General features: G+C 54.0%; 7 protein-coding genes across 7 annotated transcripts; 4 read left to right on the top strand and 3 right to left on the bottom strand.

Annotated features, from left to right (window-relative positions):
* Window positions 1–1,326: 1,326 nt before the first annotated feature.
* On the top strand, window positions 1,327–2,160 carry PG997_001052 (uncharacterized protein; the record flags this gene model as incomplete). Its single annotated transcript, XM_066805367.1, has 3 exons — window positions 1,327–1,552; window positions 1,621–1,943; window positions 2,050–2,160. 3 exons carry the CDS (start codon window positions 1,327–1,329, stop codon window positions 2,158–2,160), a joined length of 660 nt encoding a protein of 219 aa, XP_066675140.1.
* Window positions 2,161–2,609: 449 nt separating this feature from the next.
* On the bottom strand, window positions 2,610–3,460 carry PG997_001051 (uncharacterized protein; the record flags this gene model as incomplete). Its single annotated transcript, XM_066805366.1, has 5 exons — window positions 2,610–2,750; window positions 2,832–2,954; window positions 3,011–3,194; window positions 3,383–3,393; window positions 3,458–3,460. The coding sequence occupies 5 exons, from the start codon at window positions 3,458–3,460 to the stop codon at window positions 2,610–2,612; spliced, it is 462 nt and encodes a 153-aa protein (XP_066675139.1).
* Window positions 3,461–5,087: 1,627 nt separating this feature from the next.
* Window positions 5,088–6,994, bottom strand: PG997_001050 (heat shock protein 60; the record flags this gene model as incomplete). Its single annotated transcript, XM_066805365.1, has 4 exons — window positions 5,088–5,246; window positions 5,285–6,600; window positions 6,683–6,824; window positions 6,893–6,994. The coding sequence occupies 4 exons, from the start codon at window positions 6,992–6,994 to the stop codon at window positions 5,088–5,090; spliced, it is 1,719 nt and encodes a 572-aa protein (XP_066675138.1).
* Window positions 6,995–7,948: 954 nt separating this feature from the next.
* Window positions 7,949–8,444, top strand: PG997_001049 (uncharacterized protein; the record flags this gene model as incomplete). Its single annotated transcript, XM_066805364.1, has 3 exons — window positions 7,949–8,061; window positions 8,104–8,121; window positions 8,168–8,444. 3 exons carry the CDS (start codon window positions 7,949–7,951, stop codon window positions 8,442–8,444), a joined length of 408 nt encoding a protein of 135 aa, XP_066675137.1.
* A 1,088-nt stretch (window positions 8,445–9,532) lies between these two features.
* Window positions 9,533–11,017, top strand: PG997_001048 (uncharacterized protein; the record flags this gene model as incomplete). Its single annotated transcript, XM_066805363.1, has 2 exons — window positions 9,533–9,796; window positions 9,872–11,017. 2 exons carry the CDS (start codon window positions 9,533–9,535, stop codon window positions 11,015–11,017), a joined length of 1,410 nt encoding a protein of 469 aa, XP_066675136.1.
* Window positions 11,018–13,242: 2,225 nt separating this feature from the next.
* On the top strand, window positions 13,243–13,782 carry PG997_001047 (uncharacterized protein; the record flags this gene model as incomplete). Its single annotated transcript, XM_066805362.1, has 1 exon — window positions 13,243–13,782. The coding sequence occupies one exon, from the start codon at window positions 13,243–13,245 to the stop codon at window positions 13,780–13,782; it is 540 nt and encodes a 179-aa protein (XP_066675135.1).
* A 441-nt stretch (window positions 13,783–14,223) lies between these two features.
* On the bottom strand, window positions 14,224–15,793 carry PG997_001046 (uncharacterized protein; the record flags this gene model as incomplete). The annotated part of the gene is made up of 2 exons (XM_066805361.1): window positions 14,224–15,126; window positions 15,239–15,793. 2 exons carry the CDS (start codon window positions 15,791–15,793, stop codon window positions 14,224–14,226), a joined length of 1,458 nt encoding a protein of 485 aa, XP_066675134.1.
* Between the last annotated feature and the right edge of the window lie 245 nt (window positions 15,794–16,038).

The raw sequence follows: 16,038 nt of genomic DNA, 5'->3' as shown, positions 1-16,038 counted from the left end.
ATACCTACGTGGGTGATGTAGCCAGCCGGAGAAAGATCATTTCCTTTCTGGGCCAGCAGGAGCCAGCAGGATAGCACATCGAACCTAGATCGTCAAGATGCAAGCCGGAGACGATGGCCCGCTGCCATGCTAACCCTCAGCTCAGCCTAGCCTGCGGCCGCATCCATCCCTCACAGCAGCATCCCAGTCGGGCGGTAGCAAGAGGCTGGCAAGCTAAGGAATCGCCTCGCTGGATGATATCATCACCCATAAGAGTCTTCTTTCTTTGTGATCTAGTTGTTGATTAATCTTGATTTGTTTATCTAGCGGTATGCGTGCCTGCAACTCAACGGGCCAACTCGGCAGTGACATATTCGAAATCTGTACTTGGAATGACTGTCTGTACTTCAGTTTTCCAACCCGATCTTCTTCATATACCAGTGAAACTCGGACCAGACACGAAGATTCCTAAGCGGTATCGTATAAGAGAACCTAATGACTCCAGTCGGGTGCAAGTAATCGGCTGGTCTAGCAAATCTCTTGTTCCTCATGCATATTTCCTTTTCATGGAAGCAAGCAGTTCTCCGGAGACCCCTCAACGGAGGGAGATTTCTGTCATTTGAAACCACAAAAACATGCTCTTTGAAAACACTTCACCAATAGGGAGGGAATGAGAGGGAAATTCAGACAAAATAGATAATGACTGACCTACAGTATCCGACTTCCTTGGTGGAGTTTGCCTTGTTCCGCCGCGACAACTGCCTGGCCAGATCATTTGAGATGTCCAGGGGAAAAAGAAATAGCAGCATGATACTCGCTCATTGGATTTCAGGCAACATCTTGGGGCTAGGATACTGTTCTTTTTCCTCGAGACTTGACTGCTGATCCTATATTGCCAGAGGACATTGCCAGAAGGATGAGTACCAGGGTACCTAGGTAGGCACTCAGAATACTCGCCCGAATATGAACGAAGGGGGAAGACGAGATCGAAACGAGATTGCCCTCATTGGCGAATGAAAACCCTGCCTCTCGTCCATTCTAGAAAGCGCAGTTTCCGAAAAAGAAGTACAGAAGGATCAGCACCATCCCGTCTCCCCGTGTTCACGGACTTGACAGCAGCCCTCCAGCCACAGCGCACCCAAAGGCCCTAGCCACAACACCCCACCTCCCATTGCATTGGGAACTTGGCAGCTTCGAAAGCCAGCCAGCCCACATTGATAGCCCCCACCACTCCAGCCGCAACATCATCATCACTATCCACACCCACACTTCTGGTTTGCTACCTGCCTTACCATACATACCTTACCAGACCAGACAATACCTACCTACTTAGCCAGCAGCAGGTATATGGCGAGCAACGCCAGCAACAACAACAAAAGACCCCCGCCGCCGCCCGAGACCCTCTACACCTCCTACCCCTTCCCGACCCTGAGCACGAACCCGCGCGACCTCGCCACCATGACCGAAGCCTCCTTCGCCAAGCAGTTCCTCGCCGCGCTCGACAGCCGTCCCGTCAAGCTGTCGGCCGACCATGTCGAGGATCCGCGGAGCTACCCAGCCCGCGCTGCCGTACGTCCAGTCCATACCGCTTACATCTCTCCCACCCCCTGCAGCTTTGACTAACAACCCAAACTACAACAGTACACCCTCCCCCGCGCCCCGAAACCCATGAGCAAGCCCCAAGGCCGCAGCGGCGCCGGCGCCGGCGGCCCCCGGGCTCCGAGCGCTCCTTCGCCGTCGTCATCAAGTCGCTGCGCAACCCGCCGCTGGACCTTAAGCTCACGTCGCAGACGCCCAACACGTCGGTGCTCGACCTCAAGGCCGCCGTCGCCGCCGAGCTGGCCGGCAGCGTCCCGCTCGAGAAGATCAAGATGCTCTACAAGAAGAAGCCCGTCGTCGACAGCAAGGTCCTCAAGGAGCTGGCCGAGGAGGGTGGCCCGACGACGCTCGAGTTCAGCGTCATGGTTATGGGGGGGCGCAGCCGTGGCTGCTTCTTCTGCTTCCGCCGCCGCTTCCCCCTCCGCCTCCACCCCAAAGACTGCGGAGGCTGCGCAGGCTGACGTTGCCCAGGGTACTAGTGGCTCCGACACTCTGGAGTCGCCCGAGTTTTGGGACGATCTTAAGGGATTCTTACTCCAGCGGATACGGGATGAGAAGGAAGGAAGCTACGAAAATATTTGATACGTTCCAGACGGCTTGGAAAGCAAAGGGATGAGGAAAAGGCATGTTTTGAGATCCAGTAATGAATTGACGAAAAAAAATACCGGGGCAAGCGCAATATTCCATGCTCTACATTCCAGCATCGGGTGAAGAAGAGGTTGTTTTTGTTTTCTCTAATGCAGGGACTGGCCCTCCCCAACCAACATCAAATCTAGAAACTTGTGCCGCCTCGAGAGAACCCAACTTGATCACGGTTTCTACATTGCCTCCATCCTATAGCAGTAGACAGGCAAAGAGCCTAGCCGTCCAATCTTCAGTCCTTAAAGTGGTCGCCTGGGGGTTTGGTTTCGTAAACGTCGTAGACTTCCCGCACAGCATAAGACTCCAGCTGCAACTTTGTATCACGTAAGAGATCTCAGTTCATCCATTATGTTCTTGGTATCTCTTGGGGTGTTGTTGTGTCAAGCTCCTTAGCCGGCCAGACCCTTGCTGACGATCTTGAGCACGGTGTCGTACTCGATATCATCCTGGTCGTTGGCCTGCAGTTCGGTAGCGATGCCGTTAAGGGATCGCTTCAGGGCCTCCTTGGAAGAGGCGTACACCATCTTGGCCTGCAAACGAAACGGGTTAACTCGCTGGTGGGGACCAGGGGGAGTGGGGGCCACGGAGCGCGTGGCTGATAGGCAACGTACCATGACACCGGCATCATCGGGAGACCAGGCAATGAATGTGATCTTGTTGCGGGAGCCCTCACCGGAGGCGAGGTTGTACTCGAAGTCGTAGACGGCGTAACGGGGACCCTTGCCGACGGAACCCTGGTTGCGTCATGGTTAGCGGTAAAGGAGACATGTGGGGGCCGAACCAAACATACGCTCTTGGACTTGGTTTGGGCGTTGACGAGCTTGCTGCGGAAGTTCTCCCAGTCCTTGTCGTCCGAGGCCTCCTCGACGACGATCTCACGGTTGTCGTCCGACAGCTTGTAGACAATGTACTTGTACTTCTTGTTAAGCTTAAGGTCGTTGAAGGCAGTTATGCACTCCTGCGAGACGGAAGCTCTGTGTTGCACGAAGAGTCAGCGCAAACTCTATTCATTTTCTTCGCGAACGTGACGGGCTCTAGCTGCTGATCGTGTGTCGTAAACTCGGTTGGTCTCGGTCGGGTCGCGGCAACAAAGCCTCACGAGCACACGACAACACAACAGCCAGGTCCTGTGGCAAGGAGAGAGGTAGGAAGGAAGACGAACCCTGATTGAGACTACGGAACACCAGAATTAGCCTTGCGTGTCGAATTGGGCACAGATTGACGGGGCGCGGCTTACCATTTTTGCTGTGAATGTGTTGTTGCGCAAAAGAAACTCTTCTGGTCGGTCTTGACTGGGCTGTGATGAAGCAGAAGGCGACGGTTAGCGGGGTAGTTCAGGAGAGACGAGAGACAGGCCAGCACGGGTGGATGAAGAAGGGCGGTCGGGAGGCTGGCGGAATGATGCACAGGAAAATTGCGGAAGGGCAAATTTTTTGCTGGAGGGCGTCGTCGAGGAGGAGATTCTTACAATAGCAAGGAGATGCTTCTGCCGCCGGTCGGGCTTGATGGGTAGGGAATTTGGAGTTGAGCGGTAAAAGGTAGGTTAGACAGGTGGAAGAGTGAAAGAGTTGTTTTTAGTCCCAAGGCCAGTCCAGGTAAGGTGGTCGCAATCAATCGCATATGGAGAGGCGGAAGAGCAAAGAGTGGGCTCGCTCGTCTCTCTCTCTTCGTTTCTTGCTTGCTTGCTGGGTCTCCTCTCTTTCTGCTCAAGGACTCCCCCTCCAAGTCCCAAGTCCCAAGGTATTTTAGTACAAACGTATCAAATCAATTGAACGGGCTGGGCGCTGGGCCAGTCACTGGGCGAGCTACGGTGGAGGGGTAAATGGGGGGGAGCAACGCAACGCAACAACACTTAGGTACTGCTACTACCACCTTAGGCACTGGGATCCCACTACGGCCAAGGCAGCTCTTGTCGGTCGGTGACCTGGTGGGGTCGTCGGGTCGACCTTTTTGCTTTCTCTGGGCTTTTGTTTCCCTGGCCCGGGCCAAAGCAAAGCAAGCAGGTAAGTAAGCAACCCGACCAACGTGGTAGGAAACAAATGTGACGCTGTGGGGGGTTGGACGAGCACCGAGTGGGCAAAAGGCAGGGGACAAGTGGTCGTTGCCTCAGCAATTTGGGGCCACCATGGCCTGTGCTCGGTTCAGCCCCAGAGATCGTAAGTTTTCAAGCTACTGGTAGGTATCACAACGACAACACAGCACGCAGAGTATTGGAGGCTATTGGAGGCCGATCCAATAATACTGTTGCCTACCTATAGCTTAATTACCTAGGGTAATTGCACTTGAAACTCATCTATCGTCGGAACGGGTACCTAAGTTGTACGTGGGCTGCTTGCGTCATTGTCATCCAACAAGGGCGGGTGACTGGGCATGCTGACAAAATAGACGTGCCTTCAGAGCGTGTCTGTCTACCTGCATGACGAAAGGCAGAAGCAGGCTACAAGATCAACTCAATACCTACGCGTTCTTCAAAAAGACGAAACATTAGCTTTCGACTTATGATAAAAAACAATAATACTAATTCGTAGCCAGAGATGCGGTATAGGCCAGTCATGCGCGTGTACAGGAGCCAGTACCAGTTCCAATCAACTCATTGTGTCTGTCACGCATATCACTGTTCTCAGAAGGCAGCCAGGTTTTGATCATCAATGCATGCTCTCGTGTTTAGCCAAGGTCCTCTCTAGACTAATACTATACAGCTCAGCAACGCCGACGGGATATCAACACGTAAAATATACAGATAGGGGTACATAGGCGAAGAGAGGAGATGATTACAAGCCCACCGCGCTCGTCCGTTCCTTTAAACTCCAAAGCCAGATGCCCTTTTTTGGTACAATTGGAAAAGACAAATCACGCTGGTATGTTCCTTACATCATGCCACCCATGCCACCCATACCGCCCATGCCACCCATACCTCCCATAGGAGGGGCAGCACCCTTCTCCTCGGGCGCCTCGACAATCGCGACCTCGGTGGTTCCGAGGAGCGAGGCAACACCGCTGGCATCAACCAGACCAGTTCGCACGACCTTGAGGGGTCGAGGATACCAGCCTCAATCATGTCGACGTACTCGCCCTTGGCGGCATCGAAGCCCTTGTTGAAGTCACCGCTGAAGTCGGACATGATCTTGCCAACAATGACGGAGCCCTCCTCGCCGGCGTTCTCCACGATACGGCGAGCCGGGCGGGTGATGGCGCTCTTGATGATGTTGATACCAAGCTGCTGGTCGAAGTTGGCAGCCTCAACACCCTTCAGGGCGTTGCTGGCAGCCTTGAGCAGAGCAGTACCACCACCGGGCAGGATACCCTCCTCGACGGCCGCACGGGTGGCGTTCAGCGCATCGACGAAGCGGTCCTTCTTCTCGCCGACCTCAACCTCGGAGTTGCCACCGACCTTGATCACGGCAACACCGCCAGAGAGCTTAGCAAGACGCTCCTGAAGCTTCTCCTTCTCGTACTCAGAGGTAGTGGGATCGCTCATGACACCACGGATCTGCTCGCATCGCTGGGTGATGTTGTCCTTGCTGCCCTCACCGTTCAGGATAATGGTATCCTCCTTGGTGATGGTGATAGAACCGGTGGAGCCGAGCATGTCGGGTGTGGCCTTCTCCAGCTTGATGTCGAGCTCGTCAGAGAAGACGGTACCATTGGTAAGAACAGCCAGATCGCCAAGGATGGACTTGCGGTTGTCACCGAAGCCAGGGGCCTTGACAGCAGCGACCTGGAGCTGGCCACGGAGCTTGTTGAGAATGCAGACGGCAAGGGCCTCGCCATCAATGTCCTCAGCAATGATGACAAGGGGTCGTCGCTGCTGAGTGGAGACCTCAAGGGCGGGGATGATGTCCTGGACAGCCGAGATCTTCTTCTCGGAAAGCAGGATCAGGGGCTTCTCGAACTCAACCTTTTGGGTCTTGGCATCGGTGATGAAGTAAGGAGACACGAAGCCGCGGTCGAAGCGCATACCCTCGGTGACCTCGAGCTCATCGTTCATGGTCTTGCCCTCCTTGACGGTGATGACACCCTCCTTTCCGACCTTCTCCATGGCGTTGGCAATGAGCTTGCCAATGTGGGTGTCGCCGTTGGCACTGATGGTGGCGACCTGGGCAATCTCTGCGCTGGTGGTGATGTCCTTCTTGTTCTTCTGGAGATACTCGACAACGGCGTTGACAGCAGCCTGGGTACCACGGCGCAGGTCCATGGGGTTGCAGCCGGCGGCCACGTTCTTCACGGTCTCGCTAAAGATAGCGCTGGCCAGGACGGTGGCACTGGTCGTACCATCACCGGCGGACTCGTTCGTTTTTGAGGCAACATCTTGGACTAATCTGGCACCGAGGTTCTCGAACTTGTCCTTGAGAGTGATAGCCTTCGCAACGGTAACACCATCTAATTATAACAGGTCAGACAGGCTCTGGAGCAATGGTAATATGTAGGCCAGTTCTTGGGTTTCTTTTTGGCAAAAACATACCCTTGGTGATCTTAGGCGAACCGTAGCTGGATTCTATCAGGACATTGCGGCCCTTGGGACCCAGTGTGGTGGCAACGGCCTTCGAGAGTGTGTCAACACCGGCCAACAGAGAAGCACGGCCTTCCACACCGAACTTCAGCTCCTGTTTGCTCACTGTTAGTATGGCATGACGATGGACCCCGCAGAGGGTGAAATTGGACGGCAACGAACCTTGTGCGCAAACCGGAGCTGTTGTGATGAGCTACCGAGTCTGTACTTGGCAGCAGTGGACAGAGCCGAGGCTCTGGCCCGAGAAGACAAAGCACGCTGCATGTCTGGTAATTAGGGTGGGATATAGTAGCAACAACGAGAAAAGGAGAGACGACGTGGAGTTTGCGGAGAGAGAAATTGGGGTAGAGTGAGGAGAAGACGGTTGAGTTTGTGATGGGGACTGGAAGAGGATTTCGCCTTTATTTTGAGGTTCGTGACGAAGCCGTAGAAAATTTGGTCCCAACGGAGGAATCGGCGCAGAGCCGAGGACAGCTATTGCGACACTAACCCGTTCGGGCTTAGCCAGCCTGAAGCTCCCCACCATAGAAAATCGTGGAACATCAGCATTTACAGGCGAAACCCCATATCCAGCCGCTCAGTGTTGCAGTCTTATTATTAATACCAAGCGGCATCTTCAATACTATGTCCACTATTAGCATCTACTATGAGCGATATCTAGTATGTAGAGCTAGTAGGTAGAGCTGGTAGAGGGAATGTCCCGTCCGGTCAAAGAACCCTTCAGCTACGGGCGGAAGGAATGGGCCCCCTCCAAAGCCTTCTCTGGCCGAGATCGCTTTATGAAGCTCATCAATTCCATACTACCGGGGAACAGGCAAGCAATGACAGACGGGTACGCAAAACCCGTTTGATGGACAATGCATCTGGTGCCATGCTCGCCTCACGGTCTATGTCTCCGTATGCCATCGCCTTTGCCATGATAATCTGCTACGGTTGCTCCCATGACGGTGCGGAGATCCACCTTGGACCGTACCACGGCCGACGTCCACATTGGTTCGGGCATTTTGTACACAACAACCGCCGTCTGAGGAAATCGCTTACAAAGCGTATCCGGGTCGTTTTCAGCTGAGCGCCAGCTAGGGCGATAGCGTCGAAACAGGCGTATATATCTAGGTAGGTTTCAGCTCATTGCATTTCGCGATAATTGGCAATTCGTGGGATTGACGTCTTCTTGCAATACTCACTGCACCATTCATCAATATATTAATATAACCAACCATGCTGGGTCGCGTGCTTCTCACGGTCGACTCGCTCGGTCTGCTGCTCGCGGCCGCCATAGCAGACATGGGCCCCACGCATATGCAGAACCCTAATTGGCCACCGCATGCGAAGTAAGCAATGAGCATCTCGAGAGGAAACCCTACCCTCTCCAGACTCCTTCCCTCATCGTTGTAAGTTCGTTACTGATGAACAGGTCTCACATTATCTGGGGTGCAGATTCCATAACGCGCAAACCATCAGCCTGTCCGTCATCTTGGGGCTTGCCACGCTCTTCTACACATGGCGCAAGCCCCTCACCCCACGGCTCCGGCGCGAATACATGGGCATCAGCGCTTTCACGGGCTCCATCTACTGGCTGGCTGGACTGGCGGCCATCTTGTTTCCGGGGACTGCCGGACTGGATCCCGAGTTTGGCGGGCCCGGGTTCCCGCAAGCGCCGGTATTCGTCGGACTTGGGCGGTGCGGCCTTGTTGGCAGTTGGCTCGAGTCTTGAACAGTGGGAGAGAGAGGACTCGCACGCGTATGGCTTAGTAATGTTTTGTTGATTTGCCACAGGCACACGAAAAGCACGGTTGGGTCAAACGGCCCAGCGTCATGGGAGGATGACGGGCCAAAGGGAGGAATTGGGTTTCACGCCAGGTAGGATCAGGGCTTGTGGCTCCAGTCGGGAGAAGGAAGAAATGGTGCTAAGTGCCGGTCTTGCGGGCCTGCCCGTTTCTGAAGATGCCATATGGGATTTAAGTCGAAATGAAGGTCGGCTTAAATCGACACAAGCTTTTGTCAAGGGGATCCGGCCAGCTGGGATCCCAATGTCTTAGCCTTGTTCTTCCCCAGCTTACACTTACTGACGGCAAGTCATCCATTGCGGGATTAAACCCAGATACTCCTCAAGCAGGCAAGACGAGTTCAACAAAGCTTCAGACTTGAATTGAGACAATGTTCGCCATCTCGCATCATACTGCGATATTGCCTTGCCTGTTATTACCTGTGTCGATCACCCTCACGAAACCCTCGCGCTCCTCTTCAGGCAGATTGTCCTCAAGTGACTCTTCCGTTGTTCCGTCCAACGTCTACGCTCAGATGCTAGGCTGCGTTTAGTTTAATACTACCGCCCGCTTCGTAAAAGACTAGTGCGAACGCCTCCTTTCAGGTAGCCTTGGACACCAGGGGTTCTGCCCCTGCCGATACATATTTATTTCTCCGCGTCCTGTCTCGACCTGGTCCAGGGACCTATTCATTCATGCTTGGGTCTTCTTTATTGTCCATCCCCTTGCCCATCTTGTCCTCTACGTTCCATAGCCTGCTTACCATGTCCGGATCTCCTGACATACGTTTAAGCAGCCTAGATCGTCCGTCAGTGTAAGCTCTGAAGGTTCGACAGCAGCCGCATCGAGGCGAAACTACGACGAGTCTTGCACTAGCCTTCCAGGTTCCGAGCCGGAGCCAAGAGGGCCTTGGCAAGCCCCAGTCATCGCCGCACCCTCTTCCGTCTTGGCATCCGCAAATATGCTTCCAAATCATAAGTCGTTGATTGTTTCTTCCGAAGAATGGACCGTGGCCGTCATATCATTCTTGTCCGTCATGGCGGTCCGAGGAACCTACCGCCGATGGCCGCAACTCCTCGGTGCCGTCACCATTTTCTATGTTCTGGTGTATGCCTTGCCAAGCCGGCTGTGGCTCATTGATCTTGGCGCATCGTACCTGAAGGTCCTGAAATGGACACCAGGGGACGGCGCGGCCGGTTTGGGGCGAGGCCCGAGGATCGTGGTGTTTGGTGGAGGGAACGTCGCCACGCTCAACCAGGGGTCAGCCGACCTTAACGACCAGAGTACATCTTGGACCGAGGTACTTTGCCGAAAAGTATGAAACCTACCTATACAGGCTGGAGATGGCGATCGATGGGACTAACATGAATTACAGATGGACTGCGCGTCTTACCTGTCTTACGTACCTCCTATCTACAAGGCAGGGGGGTCGGTCGTATCCAATCTTGTATATGAGATGACTTTGAACCACACACTTGCTTCGAGAAACATCACATACGGTGCCGCTTACGACTATAGCTGGCTAAGCACCCAATACCCCACTCCTCTTCGCCTACCCGATCTCCAACAGCAAATCGATACATTCCTTGCTTCTGAGCCCGCCGCCCATCCAACGCAAGACACCCTCTGGGTCTTCGACTTTGGCTTCTGGGATGTGTGGCGCCTGTCCGCTTTCCCCCAGGACATATCCTTCCAGATGATCGAAGTGCTCGCCTCCATCATCTTCCAGGAAATCGACCTTCTCTACCAAGCCTCCCGGGAAGGCCAGCCGGACCCGAACGACGCCGAGCATCATCACCAACCCGAAACGAAGTGGCGCGCTAGAAAGCGCATGTCGACCACCGCCGCCTCCTCCGAAGATAACAGCGGTAGGCCGTTCCGCGTGCTCATCCCGCGCCTCTTCGACGTGTCCGTCACCCCGGGCTTTGAGACGGCGCGCTACCGGCCCCCGCCTCCCCATTCCCAGGCCGACGAGCTACGCAACGCGGCGTATCTGACCAAGCACTGGGACAACTGGATGGATGGGATGACGGAGCGATGGCTGGCAATGAACACGCCGACCGTCGAGGTGGCGTCTACTACTGGTACGGGACCAGACGACGAAAACGACAACGGAAGCGATCGCAACATGCTACATGGGATCGGCTCGAGACGGGAGGTTATTAATCCCAACGTGTCTAAGTACCTGCTGGAACTCATTGCCGATCGGCAGCTAAAGGACTCTGGACTCGAAGACAGCAGGGGCATGGGTAAAATACCCGCAGACCAGGCGTTCGGTCAGGTGGAGGAGGCCTGCCTGCGACCGAACACCACTACAACAACAGCAGCAGAAAAAGCAGTCTCGGGTACGGTGGAAATGGTGCCCTGCGCAGATTTCGAGGACTATTTGTTCTGGGACGGCTTCACCGTTGGTCCCCGGGCGATACGCAGCATAGGGCAACGCGCCAAAGACCTCGTCGAACAGCACGTCGAGGTTGGAGCGCCGTGGCTGAAGAAAGCCAATGTCCACTACCGTGATTAAGATACGGGAGTCGGTCTCAATACACGATATTTTATCCAACCCATAAAGAGTTTTCATGCTCATTAGATCGGGAAAGACCCGATGGGCAGGACACAGCACCTCTATCGTAGGTAGACGAATCTCCCAGATAGCATGCAGTAATACAATAATATCAAAGTTATTTGCCCACCAAGACCGAGAGCCAAAGTCAAGGGGAGTATTTTGTCACCACCTTACGGCATCACCACCGAGACCATTGGAGGGTAGTGTTGATTTTGCGCCTATGTTGTATCCTGCGCCATAACTAGTTCATTTCCTTGGTTGTCACTGCTCTGCACAGGCCATGATGGTATGGTTCCAGAGAAGTATCAAGCAGGCAAGCTTGTGGCTGAACATACTGCATCTCTCGACATGGAGGTTATTCTATGTGCGATGAATCCTACCCACTTCAGACGCAATCGACCCTCGAGGGTGCCACGGATTTACTGCAGAGATAAGTCAGCCCATTCGGATTCTGACCTCAGCCACTACTGTGTTCGAAACCACATCCTGGTGAGACCCAGACTTGAACTGCGAAACCAACGGAGGGTGTACATCCAACCACTCGACCACCTGTGCCATACGATGTCCAAACACCCGTTGGGAAAAGAGGCCTGCCTCTATTCAGGAACGTGTACCCAAGGACCCTTTCAACTCTTCAACTGGATTCGAATCGTTGGATATGGAAAAGGTAGATAGAAAAATCAATGACAAGGAAAAGAAGGGGGTAAAGGAAGAAGAAAAGGGCAGGAGGAAGAGAGAAAAAAAACACCAGGCAAGGGAGGCTTGTGGTTGAACGCACTGCACCCAGAGATATCACGTATCTCACTTGTGGAAGTGAATCAATTCCTAATCGACAATGAGAACATTGCGCACAGCGACTCTTACCCATCTTGGTTGCACTCGAACCCCGGCGGGTCTTGGGATTCACTGTGGACATGAAATCAGATCTCACGCCACTACCACACTCGAAACCACGTCCTTTAGTCCCTCGGGGGAGGACACGGTCAGACATTCAACCATTCGACCACCTATGCCACTTAATTATTTATTGGGAAAAGAAGCGTCTATCTGGAAACATATGCCTACAGGTAAACCAAACTTCCAACTTATCAACTGGGCTTGATTCGTTGTGCCCCACCATCCACCCCCTCCCCCTATTGCTCATGTACCAGCTACACTTTACCTTCACTTTCCCCTTCACTTTCCCCTCCACTCCATTCCATCTAGTCAAGTCCATCGAGCAGCCGGGCTGGCCTGCACATAATTACATGTAGAATTAATTCTGATCCATGGATCGTATTACCTCGCGTCATCTGCTTATCTATCGACCTAGGATAGAGGTGCTCCCACACTTCAGTCCTGCCACTTAACCTAACCGAATGAACATGAACCGACTCGACTCAACGGGCCTCGACGAATTCTCTGGATGTAATTTCTAGCATCGATCTACTTAATTCATAGTGTAGTCTCATGCATGTGTCGTTTCTATTGTTCTGCAGCTGCGCCCAGTTATCCTTCTACGGTATCTGGTGCTTCCAAGTCTGGGATAAGGGTGCCAATTGCCCAGACATGCCACTATCAGCAGTTCGGTTGGCTGCTACCCAGATACTCTGTTGCCAATCGTTCGATGTATCCGTCCGAGGCATGGTTGTGAGACAGCTTGGCTATATTGACTGCGGCAGTGGAATAGGGGAGAGGAAGGAATTATGGGGCGCGTTCAGGGGCGGAGCGGAGGCACCTTCAGCTCAACAACCCTATGTGAGGCAACCTGTGAAGATGTATTGATGCAAGGTAACAACGTAGATGGTCCAGTATATTCCATATTATAATGAGAGAGGGAAGTAGCCGACATATTCCAATAATAGACAGATGGACTAACAGGAGCGCTCCCCTCCTCGGAGGAAACCACTTTGCTTTCACCTTTCCATTAACGTGCCTTTACGAAATGTATACATGAATTTCTGTTCAGCTTTTACTAAAAATCATTCACTTTCAATAATAATAATAAGAGAATTCAGTTCCACCACCCATCCAAAACCCTTCCTATCACAACTCCTCCCTCTTTACCATCAACAACCCACCAACATCAGCACCATCTAGTAAACAACTCATAACCAAAGCTATTAATATCCATACTTTCTTCTTTTTCTTCTTGCCTACACTCATCGACCAAGCTTACACAGTCTTCGACCAAAGCACACGCGATGGCCGACGCAAACAAGGCCGACGCCTCGGCCCAGCACCCTCAAGACCACCCAGCGGCAAACCACCGCACCCCGTCTCTCGCCGAGTTCGAACAGTTCAAGCGTCTTGAGAGAGAAGTCTTCAAGGCCATCGAGGAGAACCCTCTCGCCGTCTTCGGCCCCGATGACACGAATCCAGGTAATAACACGAACCCCCTCGAAACACGATCTCATCATGGCAGCTTTCGCAGACCTTTGACTGACGGATGGCTTCACTTATTGATAGTCACCAACCCTAACGCTCTGCTTCGACCGGCGCCTGCGAACAACTCGACTACTCCCGCTTCTCGCCGTGCCAGCGCCTCAGTTGCTCCTTCTACGCAAGTCCCGGACGTCAAGCAGCCCCAGACCACCATCCGCGATCTGGATGAGGAAATTTCCGGATTGACGGAAGAGATTTCCGAATTGGAAGACGATATCTCCCACGCGAAAGCCCTACGCTCCCACTTGGTGATGATGCGGGAGCAGGTGCTGGCAACCATCCGCGATGCCGAGTCATGAGACCGAGAGGATTGAATTGATTCTGGACGAAGCAGCCTTCGGACTGCATGGCTACTGTCAGATCATTCGCGCTTGTTCTAGGATTTGGAGGGAGGCGCGTTTTGTCATGGAATTGCTAGTACCCAAAAGTATCTTGTTGTCGTTGAGTCAGTACTGGATGATTGGTCAAGTCTAGATACGTAGGATTGTCCAGTGTAGCTGCCTGAGACACAGAGAATGAACAGGGATACTCATTGATGGTGCACACCATCTTCCCAATGACTTAACACTTCGCCAGTATGACCGCATGGTAAACCGATTAATATCCCAGCTGCCAGCTCTCTCATTACTTATTATCCAGATATTCTACTGCCAGGCAGCTATCCCAATATTAGATCCAGAGATGACCGAGTAAACTCAAATTTGGAACTTTTACTAAACTATTTCGTACAGAAGCCACTATCACCGTTTATCATTGCGCTTGAACAAATCCCGCCACATCTCTCTCAGACCGTAATGAGGCGCTTTGGATTCGTACACCTCGGCGGTGTGACCTTCGCGGCCAAAGCGATCCAGTATGCTCTTAGGCCGCTGGCCCACGGCCCCCAACGAAGACGCCGACGGCCGCGCCGCGCGCTCCTTGATGGCCTCGGCAAGCTGCGGCGCCACGTCGGCGTAACAGTTGTTGAGCTCCCGGTCCAGGCTGAAGTAGGGCTTCTTGGCGAGCTCGGGCGCCATCAGGTTGTAGGATCGTGTGATGGTGTTGAGGTTGGAGATGGCCAGCTCCATGTACGACTTCTCGGCCTCGAACCAGTCGGGATCACGGAACGGCGGAGGAAGAGGCTCCAGTTGCTGTGGTGGTTCATCTGGTGATGGTGTTTCAGGGGAGGAGCTGGGATCCTGGGCGGCTGTTGTCGTCAGTGAATCTGACGGTGCTTGCGGCGTTTGAGAAGCCATGTCTGGATGCCCCATTTGACTCTCGGCGGCCAGCTCCGCTTCGAGTTGTTGATGGATCTTGACCATGACGGGGTCTTCGGTCGAGTTGGTGGGAACGGAGATCTGGTCGACATTGCGCTTTCGCGGATTGTGTACCTCTTCCGCCAGGGCATAACGCCGGGCCTTGCGCATCTGATCTTGCAGTGATCCACCTTTACTGGCTATTATCCGAGCAGCATGGCGTTTCCAGTCGTTCCGCAGCCGGGTGCGGAAGGTGTGCGCCGTCTTGAGGAGCTCCTGCTGCTTCTCGATCCACGGGGGTACCAGGTCCTGGCGCTGAATCATCTTGTTCATGATATATTCCGTCGTATCGACGAACGGGTTGTCTGCCCGGTTATCTCGTTCGACACCTTTACCCCGCGGGATGTTCTTGAATTGCCCACGCGCGATGGCGTTTTCAATCCGTTCGTTCGCCAACGAAGCCAGCCCAGTCAGTGTGCTGGGCACCGCCCGCGCTTCGGGCCGGAACCGCTCTCGGAACTCCTTCCGCCTGGCCTCCCTTATCCTTCTCGTTCAAAGCGTTCTCGGAAAGGCCGAGGTCGGTGTAGGCGCTGGCCTTCTCGCGGGCGCTTGCAGCGCGCTGGCCGGGACTCGCATTGGGCTCCCGTCGTAAACGGAAATCTACTGGTTTCAGATCGGGAAGCTTCGGTTTGCCCCGCAAATCACGGCTCAGCGGTTTGTGGGCGTCGTTGAGCATGCGCAGCACCGCGTCCTCGGTCGACTCCTCGCCCGTCCACGGCTGGCTGGCGGCTGCATACCGTGATCCCGAGCCGGCGGCGCTGGGCATCTCTGCCTCGGCAAAAGCGGACGCATATTCCGACCGAAACTCGGCATCCTTCACTCTCGCAAACAATCGCTCCTTGAGCTCCTCGGAGAACCCGGCGTCTTCGACTGCGCGGCGGCCCGCCCGCCCCCCCAGTGAGCAGGGCTTCTTCGGTGGCTTCTTGGAGTCGCCTATACATGGGCCCAGGCTCGGGCTCAGCCAAATCGAGATCCTTTCTCGGGGGCTTTTCGTCGTTGTCGGGCTTGTGCGCATTGGCGGTGCTCGAGGAATGGCGATTCCAGCGATTCCAGGCAGTCGCAGTACTGCGACATGGCGCCTCTTGCCGAAGCAAGGCAACGGTGCATCTTGAGCAGGTGTACGGTATAACGGCTTTGCCAGACATCTTGGTCGTTCAAGCAGCTACGTCAATCCTGTACAACATCTTCTCCTTACGTCTCGTGAAAGGCACCGCTTCAACATAAGGAAGTTGATGTGGCAAAGTCCCGCCGCTGCTCGGA

Source organism: Apiospora hydei, assembly GCF_038363865.1.
Source record: "Apiospora hydei strain CBS 114990 chromosome Unknown utg000002l_segment0_segment0, whole genome shotgun sequence".
Lineage (NCBI taxonomy): Eukaryota > Fungi > Ascomycota > Sordariomycetes > Amphisphaeriales > Apiosporaceae > Apiospora > Apiospora hydei.
The sequence above is the reverse complement of the archived record's forward strand: the minus strand, read 5'-3'. Positions and strand labels throughout refer to the sequence as shown.